The 12,817-nt window shown below is 43.6% G+C and overlaps 2 protein-coding genes across 8 annotated transcripts in view; one reads left to right on the top strand and one right to left on the bottom strand.

Moving 5' to 3' along the window:
- The window catches only part of dtnbp1a (dystrobrevin binding protein 1a), a 58,034-nt gene extending 49,121 nt beyond the window's left edge, over window positions 1-8,913 (top strand). For 2 of the 6 annotated variants that reach the window (XM_036935967.1, XM_036935994.1), the window contains exons 8-10: window positions 5,677-5,832; window positions 7,017-7,163; window positions 8,298-8,913. In XM_036935967.1, coding sequence (XP_036791862.1) covers window positions 5,677-5,832; window positions 7,017-7,163; window positions 8,298-8,596 — 602 coding nt within the window. In that variant the 3' untranslated portion in view covers window positions 8,597-8,913. The remainder of the gene's footprint in view (window positions 1-5,676; window positions 5,833-7,016; window positions 7,164-8,297) is intronic. The other 4 variants (XM_036935980.1, XM_036935969.1, XM_036935973.1 and 1 more) reach the window with 4 other exon arrangements.
- Window positions 8,914-9,070: 157 nt separating this feature from the next.
- jarid2a (jumonji, AT rich interactive domain 2a) overlaps window positions 9,071-12,817 on the bottom strand; it is a 137,852-nt gene continuing 134,105 nt past the window's right edge. For both annotated transcript variants that reach the window (XM_036935962.1, XM_036935963.1), the window contains exon 19: window positions 9,071-11,385. In XM_036935962.1, the coding sequence (XP_036791857.1) occupies window positions 11,176-11,385 (210 nt within the window). In that variant the 3' untranslated portion in view covers window positions 9,071-11,175. The remainder of the gene's footprint in view (window positions 11,386-12,817) is intronic.

Here is a 12,817-nt window from a genome sequence, read left to right as displayed (position 1 = left end):
CTCTCTCTCAGAAAGCCATTGACATCATTCTTTCTCTCAGAAAGCCATTGACATCATTCTCTCTGTCAGAAAGCCATTGACATCATTCTCTCTGTCAGAAAGCTATTGACATCATTCTCTCTCTCAGAAAGCCATTGACATCATTCTTTCTCTCAGAAAGCCATTGACATCATTCTCTCTGTCAGAAAGTCATTGACATCATTCTTTCTCTCAGAAAGCCATTGACATCATTCTCTCTCTCAGAAAGCCATTGACATCATTCTCTCTGTCAGAAAGCCATTGACATCATTCTCTCTGTCAGAAAGCCATTTGACTTCCACTATGAGAAACAAGAGAACGTCACGGGTCACAGCTCCAGCTTGTGGGTCACATCTAAAAATACATTCCTCAGTTGTTGCAGCATGCATAAATAAATGCAACTGGTTAACCATTTGTCAAGCAACTTTGCATAATGTTACCTAATGAGAGGCCATAATGTTACCTATGGGATGTTCCCTATGGAAGGCCATAATGTTACCTATGGGATGTTCCCTATGAGAGGCCATAATGTTAACTATGGGATGTTACCTATGGAAGGCCATAATGTTACCTATGGAAGGCCATAATGTTACCTATGGGATGTTCCCTATGGAAGGCCATAATGTTACCTATGGGATGTTCCCTATGAGATGTTACCTATGGGATGTTCCCTATGGAAGGCCATAATGTTACCTATGGGATGTTACCTATGAGATGTTACCTATGGAAGGCCATAATGTTACCTATGGGATGTTCCCTATGGAAGGCCATAATGTTACCTATGGGATGTTCCCTATGAGATGTTACCTATGGGATGTTCCCTATGGAAGGCCATAATGTCACCTATGGGATGTTACCTGTGAGAGGCCATAATGTTACCTATGGGATGTTCCCTATGGAAGGCCATAATGTTACCTATGGGATGTTACCTAATGAGAGGCCATAATGTTACCTATGGGATGTTACCTGTGAGAGGCCATAATGTTACCTATGGGATGTTACCTATGGAAGACCATAATGTTACCTATGGGATGTTACCTATGGAAGGCCATAATGTTACCTATGGGATGTTACCTATGGAAGGCCATAATGTTACCTATGGAAGGCCATAATGTTACCTATGGGATGTTCCCTATGGAAGGCCATAATGTTACCTATGGGATGTTCCCTATGAGATGTTACCTATGGGATGTTCCCTATGGAAGGCCATAATGTTACCTATGGGATGTTACCTATGAGATGTTACCTATGGAAGGCCATAATGTTACCTATGGGATGTTCCCTATGGAAGGCCATAATGTTACCTATGGGATGTTCCCTATGAGATGTTACCTATGGGATGTTCCCTATGGAAGGCCATAATGTCACCTATGGGATGTTACCTGTGAGAGGCCATAATGTTACCTATGGGATGTTCTCTATGGAAGGCCATAATGTTACCTATGGGATGTTACCTATGGAAGGCCATAATGTTACCTATGGGATGTTACCTATGGAAGGCCATAATGTTACCTATGGGATGTTCCCTATGGAAGGCCATAATGTTACTTATGGGATGTTCCCTATGAGATGTTACCTATGGGATGTTCCCTATGGAAGGCCATAATGTTACCTATGGGATGTTACCTATGGAAGGCCATAATGTTACCTATGGGATGTTCCCTATGAGATGTTACCTATGGGATGTTCCCTATGGAAGGCCATAATGTTACCTATGGGATGTTACCTATGGAAGGCCATAATGTTACCTATGGGATGTTCCCTATGAGATGTTACCTATGGGATGTTACCTATGGAAGGCCATAATGTTACCTATGGGATGTTACCTATGGAAGGCCATAATGTTACCTATGGGATGTTACCTATGGAAGGCCATAATGTTACCTATGGGATGTTACCTATGGAAGGCCATAATGTTACCTATGGGATGTTCCCTATGGAAGGCCATAATGTTACCTATGGGATGTTCCCTATGAGATGTTACCTATGGGATGTTCCCTATGGAAGGCCATAATGTTACCTATGGGATGTTACCTATGGAAGGCCATAATGTTACCTATGGGATGTTACCTATGGGAGGACATAATGTTACCTATGGGAGGACACCACGTTACCTGTGGGAGGCCGTCATGTAGATGTATTGTGGATGAAGAGTTGTGGTGTTGCAATATGTGATAAAAGGAGAGTGGTATTTCTAGTGAATCAGAGGCTGGTTCTGTTGAGCTGCTGTTCACCATGTGGAAGATAGAATGCATGTCTCTGATCACAGGTAGCTTCCCAGATGGAAGCCTAGTGTTCCCTAGAAATGGCACCCTAGCCTGTGTATTTCCTATGGGCCCTGGTCCAAAAGTAGTGCACTATAAAGGGAATAGGGAGCCGTTTGGGGGACAGACAGTTATTCTGGGGCCCTGCCTGGTGACAGCTGGCTTGACTTCCTGCCCACCTGGGACTAGTCGAGTTGACACATCCAGCCCACTGACAACAACACCCCTTTACAACAGGGGTGACACTGACTGACTGTGTTCAAATGCTTTGGTAGATTCTGACAAGGAGAAATGACCTACCTGGAATTCCTGAGCCTGTATTGGCACCTTGGCGGGCATTTCAAGGATTTGTGAGAATCCAATGATTCAGGGTTGAAATTCTTATTTTCAATGAGGCAGCATTTCTGGGATGAACTTTTGTCAGAAAACAAAGAAGATACTTAGTTCCTCAATCTGCTGTTACTTGACTCCACACGGATGTCAGTTCTTGTAAAGGCAGCTGATGATGAGTAGAGCTTGATCTAGGACAAAAGATTCACTGCAACAATATGCGTCTTTTTAAAAGGATGTAGCACCTCTAGCCGTAACACAGACACACCTATGGTTCCATAAAAGTAACATAACCACTTCCTGCTGTTCTGAGAAGTGGGTAGGTGCTTCCTGTCTTTAAGACCGAGAGAGGCATGGCTCACAGTGGGGACTAGAGCTTACTGGGACTAAAGTCACGATACATGTCTGGCTTCACATAACAGAACCGTCCGGTTGTTTTCTGATCCGGAGGAGACACACTTGGGCAGGCAGGTAAATAATTAGCCTACAATGTGGGTGATATAAATTTACATGTTAGTCATTTAGCAGGTGCTCTTATCCAGAGTGATTTTCATCTTAAGGTAACTAGGTGAAACAGCCATGTATCTCAGTCACAGTAAGTCTGTATGTAGCCTCCCTACTTTTATAGCCTCGCTACTGTATATAGCCTCGCTACTGTATATAGCCTCTCTACTGTATATAGCCTGTCTTTTTACTGTTGTTTTATTTCTTTACTTATTTCTTTGTTCACCTAATACCTTTTTTGCACTGTCGGTTAGAGCCTGTAAATAAGCATTTCACTGTAAGGTCTACTACACCTGTTGTATTCAGCATTTCACTGTAAGGTCTACTACACCTGTTGTATTCAGCATTTCACTGTAAGGTCTACTACACCTGTTGTATTCAGCATTTCACTGTAAGGTCTACTACACCTGTTGTATTCAGCATTTCACTGTAAGGTCTACTACACTTGTTGTATTCAGCATTTCACTGTAAGGTCTACTACACCTGTTGTATTCGGCGCACATGACAAATAAAGTTTGATTTGATTTAAAACCATTCCTCAATAAAGCAGCTGTCAGCAAAGTTAGTGCTTATAAGAAAATACAAGTGTGACGACAAAGTCAAGGGTTCCTCTGCTGGTGTTACTATCCTGTAGTACTGTAGTGGTATCTTGTTAGTATCCTGTAGTATTGTAATGGTATCCTGTAGTATTGTAGTGGTATCTTGTTAGTATCCTGTAGTATTGTAGTGGTATCGTGTTAGTATCCTGTAGTGCTGTAGTGGTATCTTGTTAGTATCCTGTAGTATTGTAGTGGTATCCTGTAGTACTGTAGGGGTATCCTGTAGTACTGTAGGGGTATCCTGTAGTATTGTAGTGGTATCCTGTAGTACTGTAGGGGTATCCTGTAGTTCTGTAGTGGTATCTTGTTAGTATCCTGTAGTATTGTAGGGGTTTCCTGTAGTACTGTAGTGGTATCCTGTAGTACTGTAGTGGTATCCTGTAGTATTGTAGTGGTATCCTGTAGTATTGTAGTGGTATCTTGTTAGTATCCTGTAGTACTGTAGTGGTATCTTGTTAGTATCCTGATACTGTAGTATCACAAGAAAGGGTTGTTAGCTGAGATAAAGAGGTCACAGAATAGTCTCTCTGGCCAGACTCAGGGTGCTAGTCTCTGCACGCTCCACACAGAGGTGTCTCTGGCCAGACTCGGGGCTCTGTGAGGAGACTCTACAGTAAGGATGGTGTCTCTGGCCAGACTCAGGGCTCTGTGAGGAGACTCTACAGTAAGGACAGTGTCTCTGGCCAGACTCAGGGACCTGTGAGGAGAGAGCCCCTACAGTAAGGACAGTGTCTGTGGCCAGACTCAGGGACCTGTGAGGAGAGAGCCCCTACAGTAAGGACAGTGTCTCTGGCCAGACTCAGGGACCTGTGAGGAGAGAGCCCCTACAGTAAGGACAGTGTCTCTGGCCAGACTCAGGGACCTGTGAGGAGAGAGCCCCTACAGTAAGGACAGTGCGAGAGAGATAAGGAGCTCTGTTCTCTGCCGCTACAGAGGAAGTCTTTCAATAATAACTTGGGACTAATTACTGACTTCTATCTTATGATATCTGTAGGATGATGTTGATCATTATAATAGTGAGAAGACATTTATCTGATGATATCTGTAGGATGATGTTGATCATTGTAATAGTGAGAAGACATTTATCTGATGATGTTGATCATTGTAATAGTGAGAAGACATTTATCTGATGATATCTGTAGGATGATGTTGATCATTGTAATAGTGAGAAGACATTTATCTGATGATATCTGTAGGATGATGTTGATCATTATAATAGTGAGAAGACATTTATCTGTAGGATGATGTTGATCATTATAATAGTGAGAAGACATTTATCTGATGATATCTGTAGGATGATGTTGATCATTATAATAGTGAGAAGACATTTATCTGATGATATCTATAGGATGATGTTGATCATTGTAATAGTGAGAAGACATTTATCTGATGTAAACGGCTAACTACAGGTTGCGTCCCAACCTGTATGTATGTGGTCAATGGATTTGGGGGCACTAGAAAAGAGCGGAGGTAACTCTGACAAAAAGCTGCCACTTCCCATTCAGCTTAACAGGAATACCAAACAATGACTTGTTTATATTCAGTAACTGTACAGTGACCTACAGTGACCTACACAGTGACTTATACAGTAACCATACAGTAACCTATACAGTAACTATACAGTGACCTACAGTAACTATATAGTGACTTATACAGTGACCTACACAGTGACCTACACAGTAACCTATACAGTAACTCTATAGTGACTTACACAGTGACCTACACAGTGACCTACACAGTGACCTTCACAGTGCAGATTTGTGAAACATGTTTCCATTAAATAATGAATGATTGAGGCGTCATCATTTGACTGTGGCTTGTCCTTATGTCTATCCAGAGGGTATTACTGACCTCCATAGAAATGTACTAGAGCTCATCTACTATCTTTTCAATGGCTGCTTCCGTGAGAGCAAGTCAACCCTCTATCCACCTCTGTCCTCTACTTCCTGTTTCCCCCCCAGCCGAGCTGGACTCTGAGCACGCCCAGAAGGTGCTGGACATGGAGCACGCCCAGCAGGGGAAGCTGAAGGAGAGGCAGAAGTACTTTGAAGAAGCTTTCCAACAGGACATGGATCAGTACCTCTCTACTGGCTACCTGCAGATCACCGACAGAAGAGGTGAGCTGGAACCCAGAACACACACTGTGTGGCTCCCCTTTTTATAGTGCACTGCTTTGGACCATAGCACTACGGGCCCTGGGAAGTAGTGCACTACGGGCCTTTAGGAAATAGGTGTCCATTTGGAACACTACCTCTGTTGATACGGCAGGGGGCGGCAGGGTAGCCTAGTGGTTAGAGCGTTGGACTAGTAACCGAAAGGTTGCTAGATCGAATCCCCGAGCTGACAAGGTCTGTCGTTCTGCCCCTGAACAAGGCAGTTAATCCACTGTTCCTAGGCTGTCATTGAAAATAAGAATTTGTTCTTAACTGACTTGCCAAGTTAAATAAAGGTAAAATAAATAGAATAGAAGGTCAAAGAAAGGCTCTTTTTATTAAAAGGTTGACTTGTGTTTTAACATGATATTGTCTGTATTGACTTTCGTCTGGTGTAAACTGCTGTTTTGGTGTAGATTCTATGACTTTTCCCTTGTTCTGCTCTGTCTGGGACATTGAGCTTTACAATAACCAGTGATGCTATGCTGGTTAATGGACTGTTTCCTGTGTCTTTTATTGTGCTTCCCCTTCCTGCTTTCATCATACTTGAGGTATGATAGTGCTGTCTGTCTGTGTGTCTCATGTCAGAGCTGTGTTGTCTGTAACAGTGACGTGTGTGTATCTTCAGTGTTGTGCTGTTGTACTGTCTGTCAGTCTGTAACAGTGATGTGTGTGTATCTTCAGTGTTGTACTGTCTGTCAGTCTGTAACAGTGACGTGTGTGTATCTTCAGTGTTGTACTGTCTGTCAGTCTGTAACAGTGACGTGTGTGTGTGTGTGTGTATCTTCAGTGTTGTACTGTCTGTCAGTCTGTAACAGTGACGTGTGTGTGTGTATCTTCAGTGTTGTAGTGTCTGTCAGTCTGTAACAGTGACGTGTGTATCTTCAGTGTTGTGCTGTTGTACTGTCTGTCAGTCTGTAACAGTGACTTGTGTGCGTATCTTCAGTGTTGTACTGTTGTACTGTCTGTCAGTCTGTAACAGTGACGTGTGTGTATCTTCAGTGTTGTACTGTCTGCCAGTCTGAGGTTCTGAATTCGTCATTCCGTGATTCCAGGGTTCCTTGTGAGAAATGGAGAAATGGAGGCAGGATGGGACTGTGGTGCAGCTGCAGTGTGAAGTGACGCTGGTTGTGTGTGTCGCTCCACAGGGCCAATAGGTAGCATGTCTTCCATGGAGGTAAACGTCGACGTTCTGGAACAGATGGACCTGATGGACGTGTCGGACCACGAGGCCCTCGACGTCTTTCTCAACTCTGGAGGAGAAGACGACAGCCTGACCTCCTCACTCACCTCAGGTAGTTATCAACACAGTGCACTCTGTAGGGAATAACCAACTCAGTGGCCTTGTGGTTAGTGTCCTCCCTGAAATTGAAGGATTGGGAGTAGCTTCACGCTACGGAAACAGGAGATAGACTAGTGTCCTGTCCAGGAGGTGTACTGGTACATCAAGCTGTCTCACTACAGAAACAGGAGATAGACTAGTGTCCTGTCCAGGAGGTGTACTGGTACATCACGCTGTCTCACTATAGAAACAGGAGATAGACTAGTGTCCTGTCCAGGAGGTGTACTGGTACATCACGCTGTCTCACTACAGAAACAGGAGAAAGACTAGTGTCCTGTCCAGGAAGTGTACTGGTACATAAAGCTGCCTCACTATAGAAACAGGCTTGCAGAAGGCTTGCTACTTATTTGTACTAATTTATGTAGGGAATAGGGTGCAATTTGGGACGACCATTTGTTGATATCATGTAGCCACCAATCGTACAGAGACAGTATGGCTAATGCTATCATGTAGCCACCAACGGTACAGAGACCGTATGGCTAATGCTATCACGTAGCCACCAACGGTACAGAGACAGTATGGCTAATGCTATCACGTAGCCACCAACGGTACAGAGACAGTATGGCTAATGCTATCATGTAGCCACCAACGGTACAGAGACAGTATGGCTAATGCTATCATGTAGCCACCAACGGTACAGAGACAGTATGGCTAATGCTATCACGTAGCCACCAACGGTACAGAGACAGTATGGCTAATGCTATCATGTAGCCACCAACGGTACAGAGACAGTATGGCTAATGCTATCATGTAGCCGCCAACGGTACAGAGACAGTATGGCTATTGCTATCATGTAGCCACCAATGGTACAGAGACCGTATTCGCTTGTGTCCATTTAGTCATGTTATTAAGTGCGTTGCTAGCGAGCCCCTTTCTTATGAACGCATGGTATCAAAGCATGCGCGTCACCCTGGGGATAACAGAGTTGTGTTGTCATGAGTTCAAACAAAACAGAGATTATACACTGCAGCACACTAGAATCACATGATGGAGCATGTGGTTGAGTCCCAAAAGTAACCCTGTATCCCATATATGGGCAGAGCCGTGATGTTGGACTGATCCCCTCTCCCTCCCTCCTGTCCCCCAGGTCCAGACCCTGAGTCGTTGTCCTCTGAGATCTCCCTGCGGGTGCCCACCCAGGCGGAACTGAGGAACAAGCCGTCTTCCTTCTCCTCCACGGAGCCAGGCTCAGCCAGCCAGGACACCAGCCAGGACACCAGCCTGGGGGAGTACCAGGAGGGGGAGGGCAGCGAGGCCAGCGGAGACGGAGACCAGCCCCTGGTACTGCCAGACGAGGAGGAAGTGCAGGCCGACACAGCCCTGGTGTCGTTGCCCGAGGCAGAGACGTTCAAGAACTCTGACGACAGCGACTCGCAGGCCTCTTAGGAGCCGTCACAGAGCTGCCCCCTGGGTGAGACCGGCTCCGACTCGCAGGCCTCTTAGGAGCCGTCACAGAGCTGCCCCCTGGGTGAGACCGGCTCCGACTCGCAGGCCTCTTAGGAGCCGTCACAGAGCTGCCCCCTGGATGAGACCGGCTCTAGGGGGTATAGGGTAGCTCCTAGACGCTGATCTGGGGGTCCGTTTTGCATTTTTCCCCCAAAAAAATCTTTTTTTTCTTTTCTGTTTTTTATAAATGAAATGTAGCTTCCTTCCTTGTATCCAATTATATCTAAGTAAATAATAATAAAGTTGTTTAAAATGTTCAAGGGACTGCATTCTTCAGACATTACACTGGGAGTTTAAACCAAAGCTTTGAAGTCAATAACTAGAATAGCTTGGTGGTTCTTAAACACAGAGATGTTTGGGTTAGGATGCTTGGAGGGTACAGACACACGGCACTGAGAAGAACACATTTGGATAGACACTGTCAAACCTTTTTATTCAAACCTTAATGGGTACTAACAAATACAATAGAAAATAAATCGGTCATTGTCCAACTTGAATCAGCATGGAAGGAAAACAGAATCCGAGATAAGAAATGAGACGGTCGGCTGTAATGAGCCTGTTGTAAAAAAAAAAAAAAAAACATTAAGCACGCTTTTTAAAAAAACATCCAACTCTGTATATACGTGAACTTTGAAAATGGATTGTTTTTGTAAGGGGTCTCAACAAGCTGATTTTAAAGGACTCCTGTCGCGAGGCTGGAGTGCAACAACAGGAGTTACTCCTTCTGTACATAGTAGATTTTACCATTTTTATTATTCTTCTACTTATTTTCCCTTTTCGTAAAAACAAAGTTTAGGTAAAAAAAAAACGAAGGGATTCAAACTATGCAGCACTTCTCCATACGTGTTACCAGGGCAACCCTGGCCCCATACAACTAATGTCCAACACAGTTGACACAAGAGTTGTGATACAATATATATATATTTTTTTGTCTGCACAAAAAAATGTTTACACAACCATTTCACTGTCTCCACAACGCTTGTGTAATTCTAGATGTTTTTTTGTATCACAACCGTTGAGTGTATACGGGGCCACAGATGAAGTAACTGGTGGTGGTGGAGTGGGGGGGGGGGGGGTAAGGCTTTTTCTTCATAAATCCCCTACTCCAAAACACTGCATTCCATTCCTTAAAAGGCTCAGGTACATGTATCTTTAGACATTGACAATGTTTTATATGTACAATGCTGTTGTGGTTTTCACTTTTTGTTCTTTGATAAAACACCTGGACTGTGACTCTCCCAAATGGCACCCTATTCCTTATATAGTGCCCTTGGGGCTCGGGTCAAAATTAGTGCTCTAAATAGGGGATAGGCTGCCATTTGGAACGCAGTGCCGCAGACCCAAGAGTTGCAGGTCAAGAGCCTGTAAGGGTCTAGAGTGGATAACTTGGTCACAAAACAAAAACTATCGGCACCAGGAGTGATTAAAAATGATTAGTATGCATTTTTTTTTTTTAGGCACAGTGTTTCACACCAAAATGGTCAGATGAGCGGTGTGAAGCCCATGATTACCGTTCCACTCTTGGCCAATTCTCTAAATAATTATAACATCAATGATCTGAGAAGGGGCCCTGTTTAATACTGAGGCCAGGGTCGTATTCACTAGGAACCAAACGGAAGCAAAAGGGCCAAAACGAGGAGGGACTACCTGAACATGTCCAATAAGGAACGCTTGTTTTTTTTTTTCTGTTTGCAAAAACGTTTTGCTACGTTTAGCACTAATAAACAACAACCCACTTTTTGCGCTCCGCTGGAAAAATCTTTGTATCGTAATGCATGTATTACAAACCCCTGAAGAGCCTTATTACTGGTTGGAGTCTAAACGCAAAACTGTGTGTAGAATCCACTTATTGGTAACAAGTTCTACAAACGTGTTCACAGTTCAGGATGCAGTCCAATGGCTTTGAGCAAAAGGAGAAATGATCATTATTATTACTACTACTACACCAATGACAGTATAAATTGAGCACCAAGATGTAGCACCAGGGAAGTGAAGTCTGTAGGTAATAACAGTAGGTGTAGCTAGGAGGATATTGTGATATCTAGATACAATATACAGTATTGGACGAAGGGCTGGGTTTCCATCCATACGGCTGAAGATCCGCGCTAACATTTTTTAAAGCTAATTTCCAATTGAGCTGAGATACGCGGGAACGTTGCCTTCAAATTTCAATTGAGCTGTTAAGCGGATCCTCCGATACGGAACTGAACCCAGCCATTAATGCCTCTTAAAAACATGTTTTTTTTTTACTCTAGTGCAAAAGCCGTGGTTTAAGGAGCACATTCTCCACACTGAGCAGAGAGAAATGTACCGTAGTGAAGCACTGGTCCTGTTGGAACACTTCAGAAGTCCTTCCTTCCTACCTTCCTTCCTTCCTTTGAAGTAATCACAGATGTGAATCGGTTGGATTGGTGACAGTAATTGGGTGGTAATAACCTAACCACTTGTACATCTGTGTTTACCTCAAAGAACCCAGGAAGGAAGGATGTGAAGTAATGGAACGCGGCCCATGATGTGAGTTATTTAGAGCTGAGGGCGGTCTTGGGCAGGGTGGAGGAGGGGAGGCGGGTGAGGGACACAGTGATGGAGGTTCTGTTTCGGGCGCTGCGTTTGGCCGGGGTGGACGCCTCACCGGGGCCCTGAAGTCCTCTCGTCCCTCTCCTCTTCATAGCGCCGCTCTTCTCCAGCACTCTCCCACACACCCTGCTCACCAGATGGTTGATTTGGTCCTGAGAGGAAGAGAAATTGGAATCGGGAGAAGAAGAATGTGGGTTGACATTGAAGAGTGGGTGTAGTAATTGACGACCTCCTACTGCCTAATAATGGAGGTCTGGACTATGAATGTATTGATGGTGTTGAACTGAACTGCTTTCATGTTCTGAGAATTTTCACTCTCCTGGTTAAATAAGGTTACATCAAATGTTGGAAAGAATTTAAAGTAGTGTACTGTAGTAGTGTACTGTAGTAGTTTACTGTGGTAGTGTGTAGTTTACTGTAGTAGTGTACTGTAGTAATTTACTGTGGTAGTGTGTAGTTTACTGTAGTAGTGTGTAGTGTGTGTAGTGTACTGTTGTAGTGTGTAGTGTACTGTAATAGTGTGTAGTGTAGTAGTGTGTAGGGTAGTGTACTGTAGTAGTGTAGTTTACTGTAGTAGTGTGTACTGTAGTAGTGTGTAGTTTACTGTAGTAGTGTGTAGTTTACTGTAGTAGTGTGTAGTGTACTGTAGTGTAGTGTACTGTAGTGTAGTGCACTGTAGTGTACTGTACTGTAGTGTAGTTGACTGTAGTATTGTGTAGTTTACTGTAGTAGTGTACTGTAGTAGTGTGTAGTGTACTGTAGTGTACTGTAGTGTAGTTTACTGTAGTAGTGTGTAGTGTAGTGTAGTGTAGTGTACTTTAGTAGTGTGTAGTGTACTGTAGTGTAGTTTAGTGTACTGTAGTGTACTGTAGTGTAGTTTACTGTAGTAGTGTGTAGTGTGTGTAGTGTACTGTAGTGTACTGTAGTGTACTGTAGTAGTGTGTAGTGTACTGTAGTAGTGTGTGTAGTGTACTGTAGTGTACTGTAGTAGTGTGTAGTTTACTGTAGTAGTGTGTAGTGTGTGTAGTAGTGTAGTTTAGTTTACGGTAGTGTAGTGCAGTTTACTGTATTAGTGTGTAGTGTACTGTAGTAGTGTGTAGTGTACTGTAGTGTAGTTTAGTTTACTGTAGTGTAGTGCAGTTTACTGTAGTAGGGTGTAGTGTGTGTAGTAGTGTGTAGTGTACTGTAGTGTACTGTAGTGTAGTGTGTGTAGTAGTGTAGTGTACTGTAGTAGTGTGTAGTGTACTGTAGTAGTGTGTGTAGTGTACTGTAGTGTAGTAGTGTGTAGTGTGTGTAGTAGTGTGTAGTAGTGTAGTGTACTGTAGTAGTGTGTAGTGTACTGTAGTAGTGTGTGTAGTGTACTGTAGTGTACTGTAGTGTAGTTTACTGTAATGTGTGTAGTAGTGTAGTGTACTGTAGTGTAGTGTACTGTAGTAGTGTGTAGTGTAGTGTACTGTAGTAGTGTGTAGTTTACTGTAGTAGTGTGTAGTTTACTGTAGTAGTGTGTAGTGTACTGTAGTGTAGTTTACTGTAGTAGTGTGTAGTGTGTGTAGTAGTGTGTAGTAGTGTAGTGTACTGTAGTAG

This window comes from Oncorhynchus mykiss, chromosome 2 (assembly GCF_013265735.2).
Source record: "Oncorhynchus mykiss isolate Arlee chromosome 2, USDA_OmykA_1.1, whole genome shotgun sequence".
NCBI classification, from domain to species: domain Eukaryota; kingdom Metazoa; phylum Chordata; class Actinopteri; order Salmoniformes; family Salmonidae; genus Oncorhynchus; species Oncorhynchus mykiss.
This window is presented reverse-complemented; position numbering and strand designations above follow the sequence as displayed.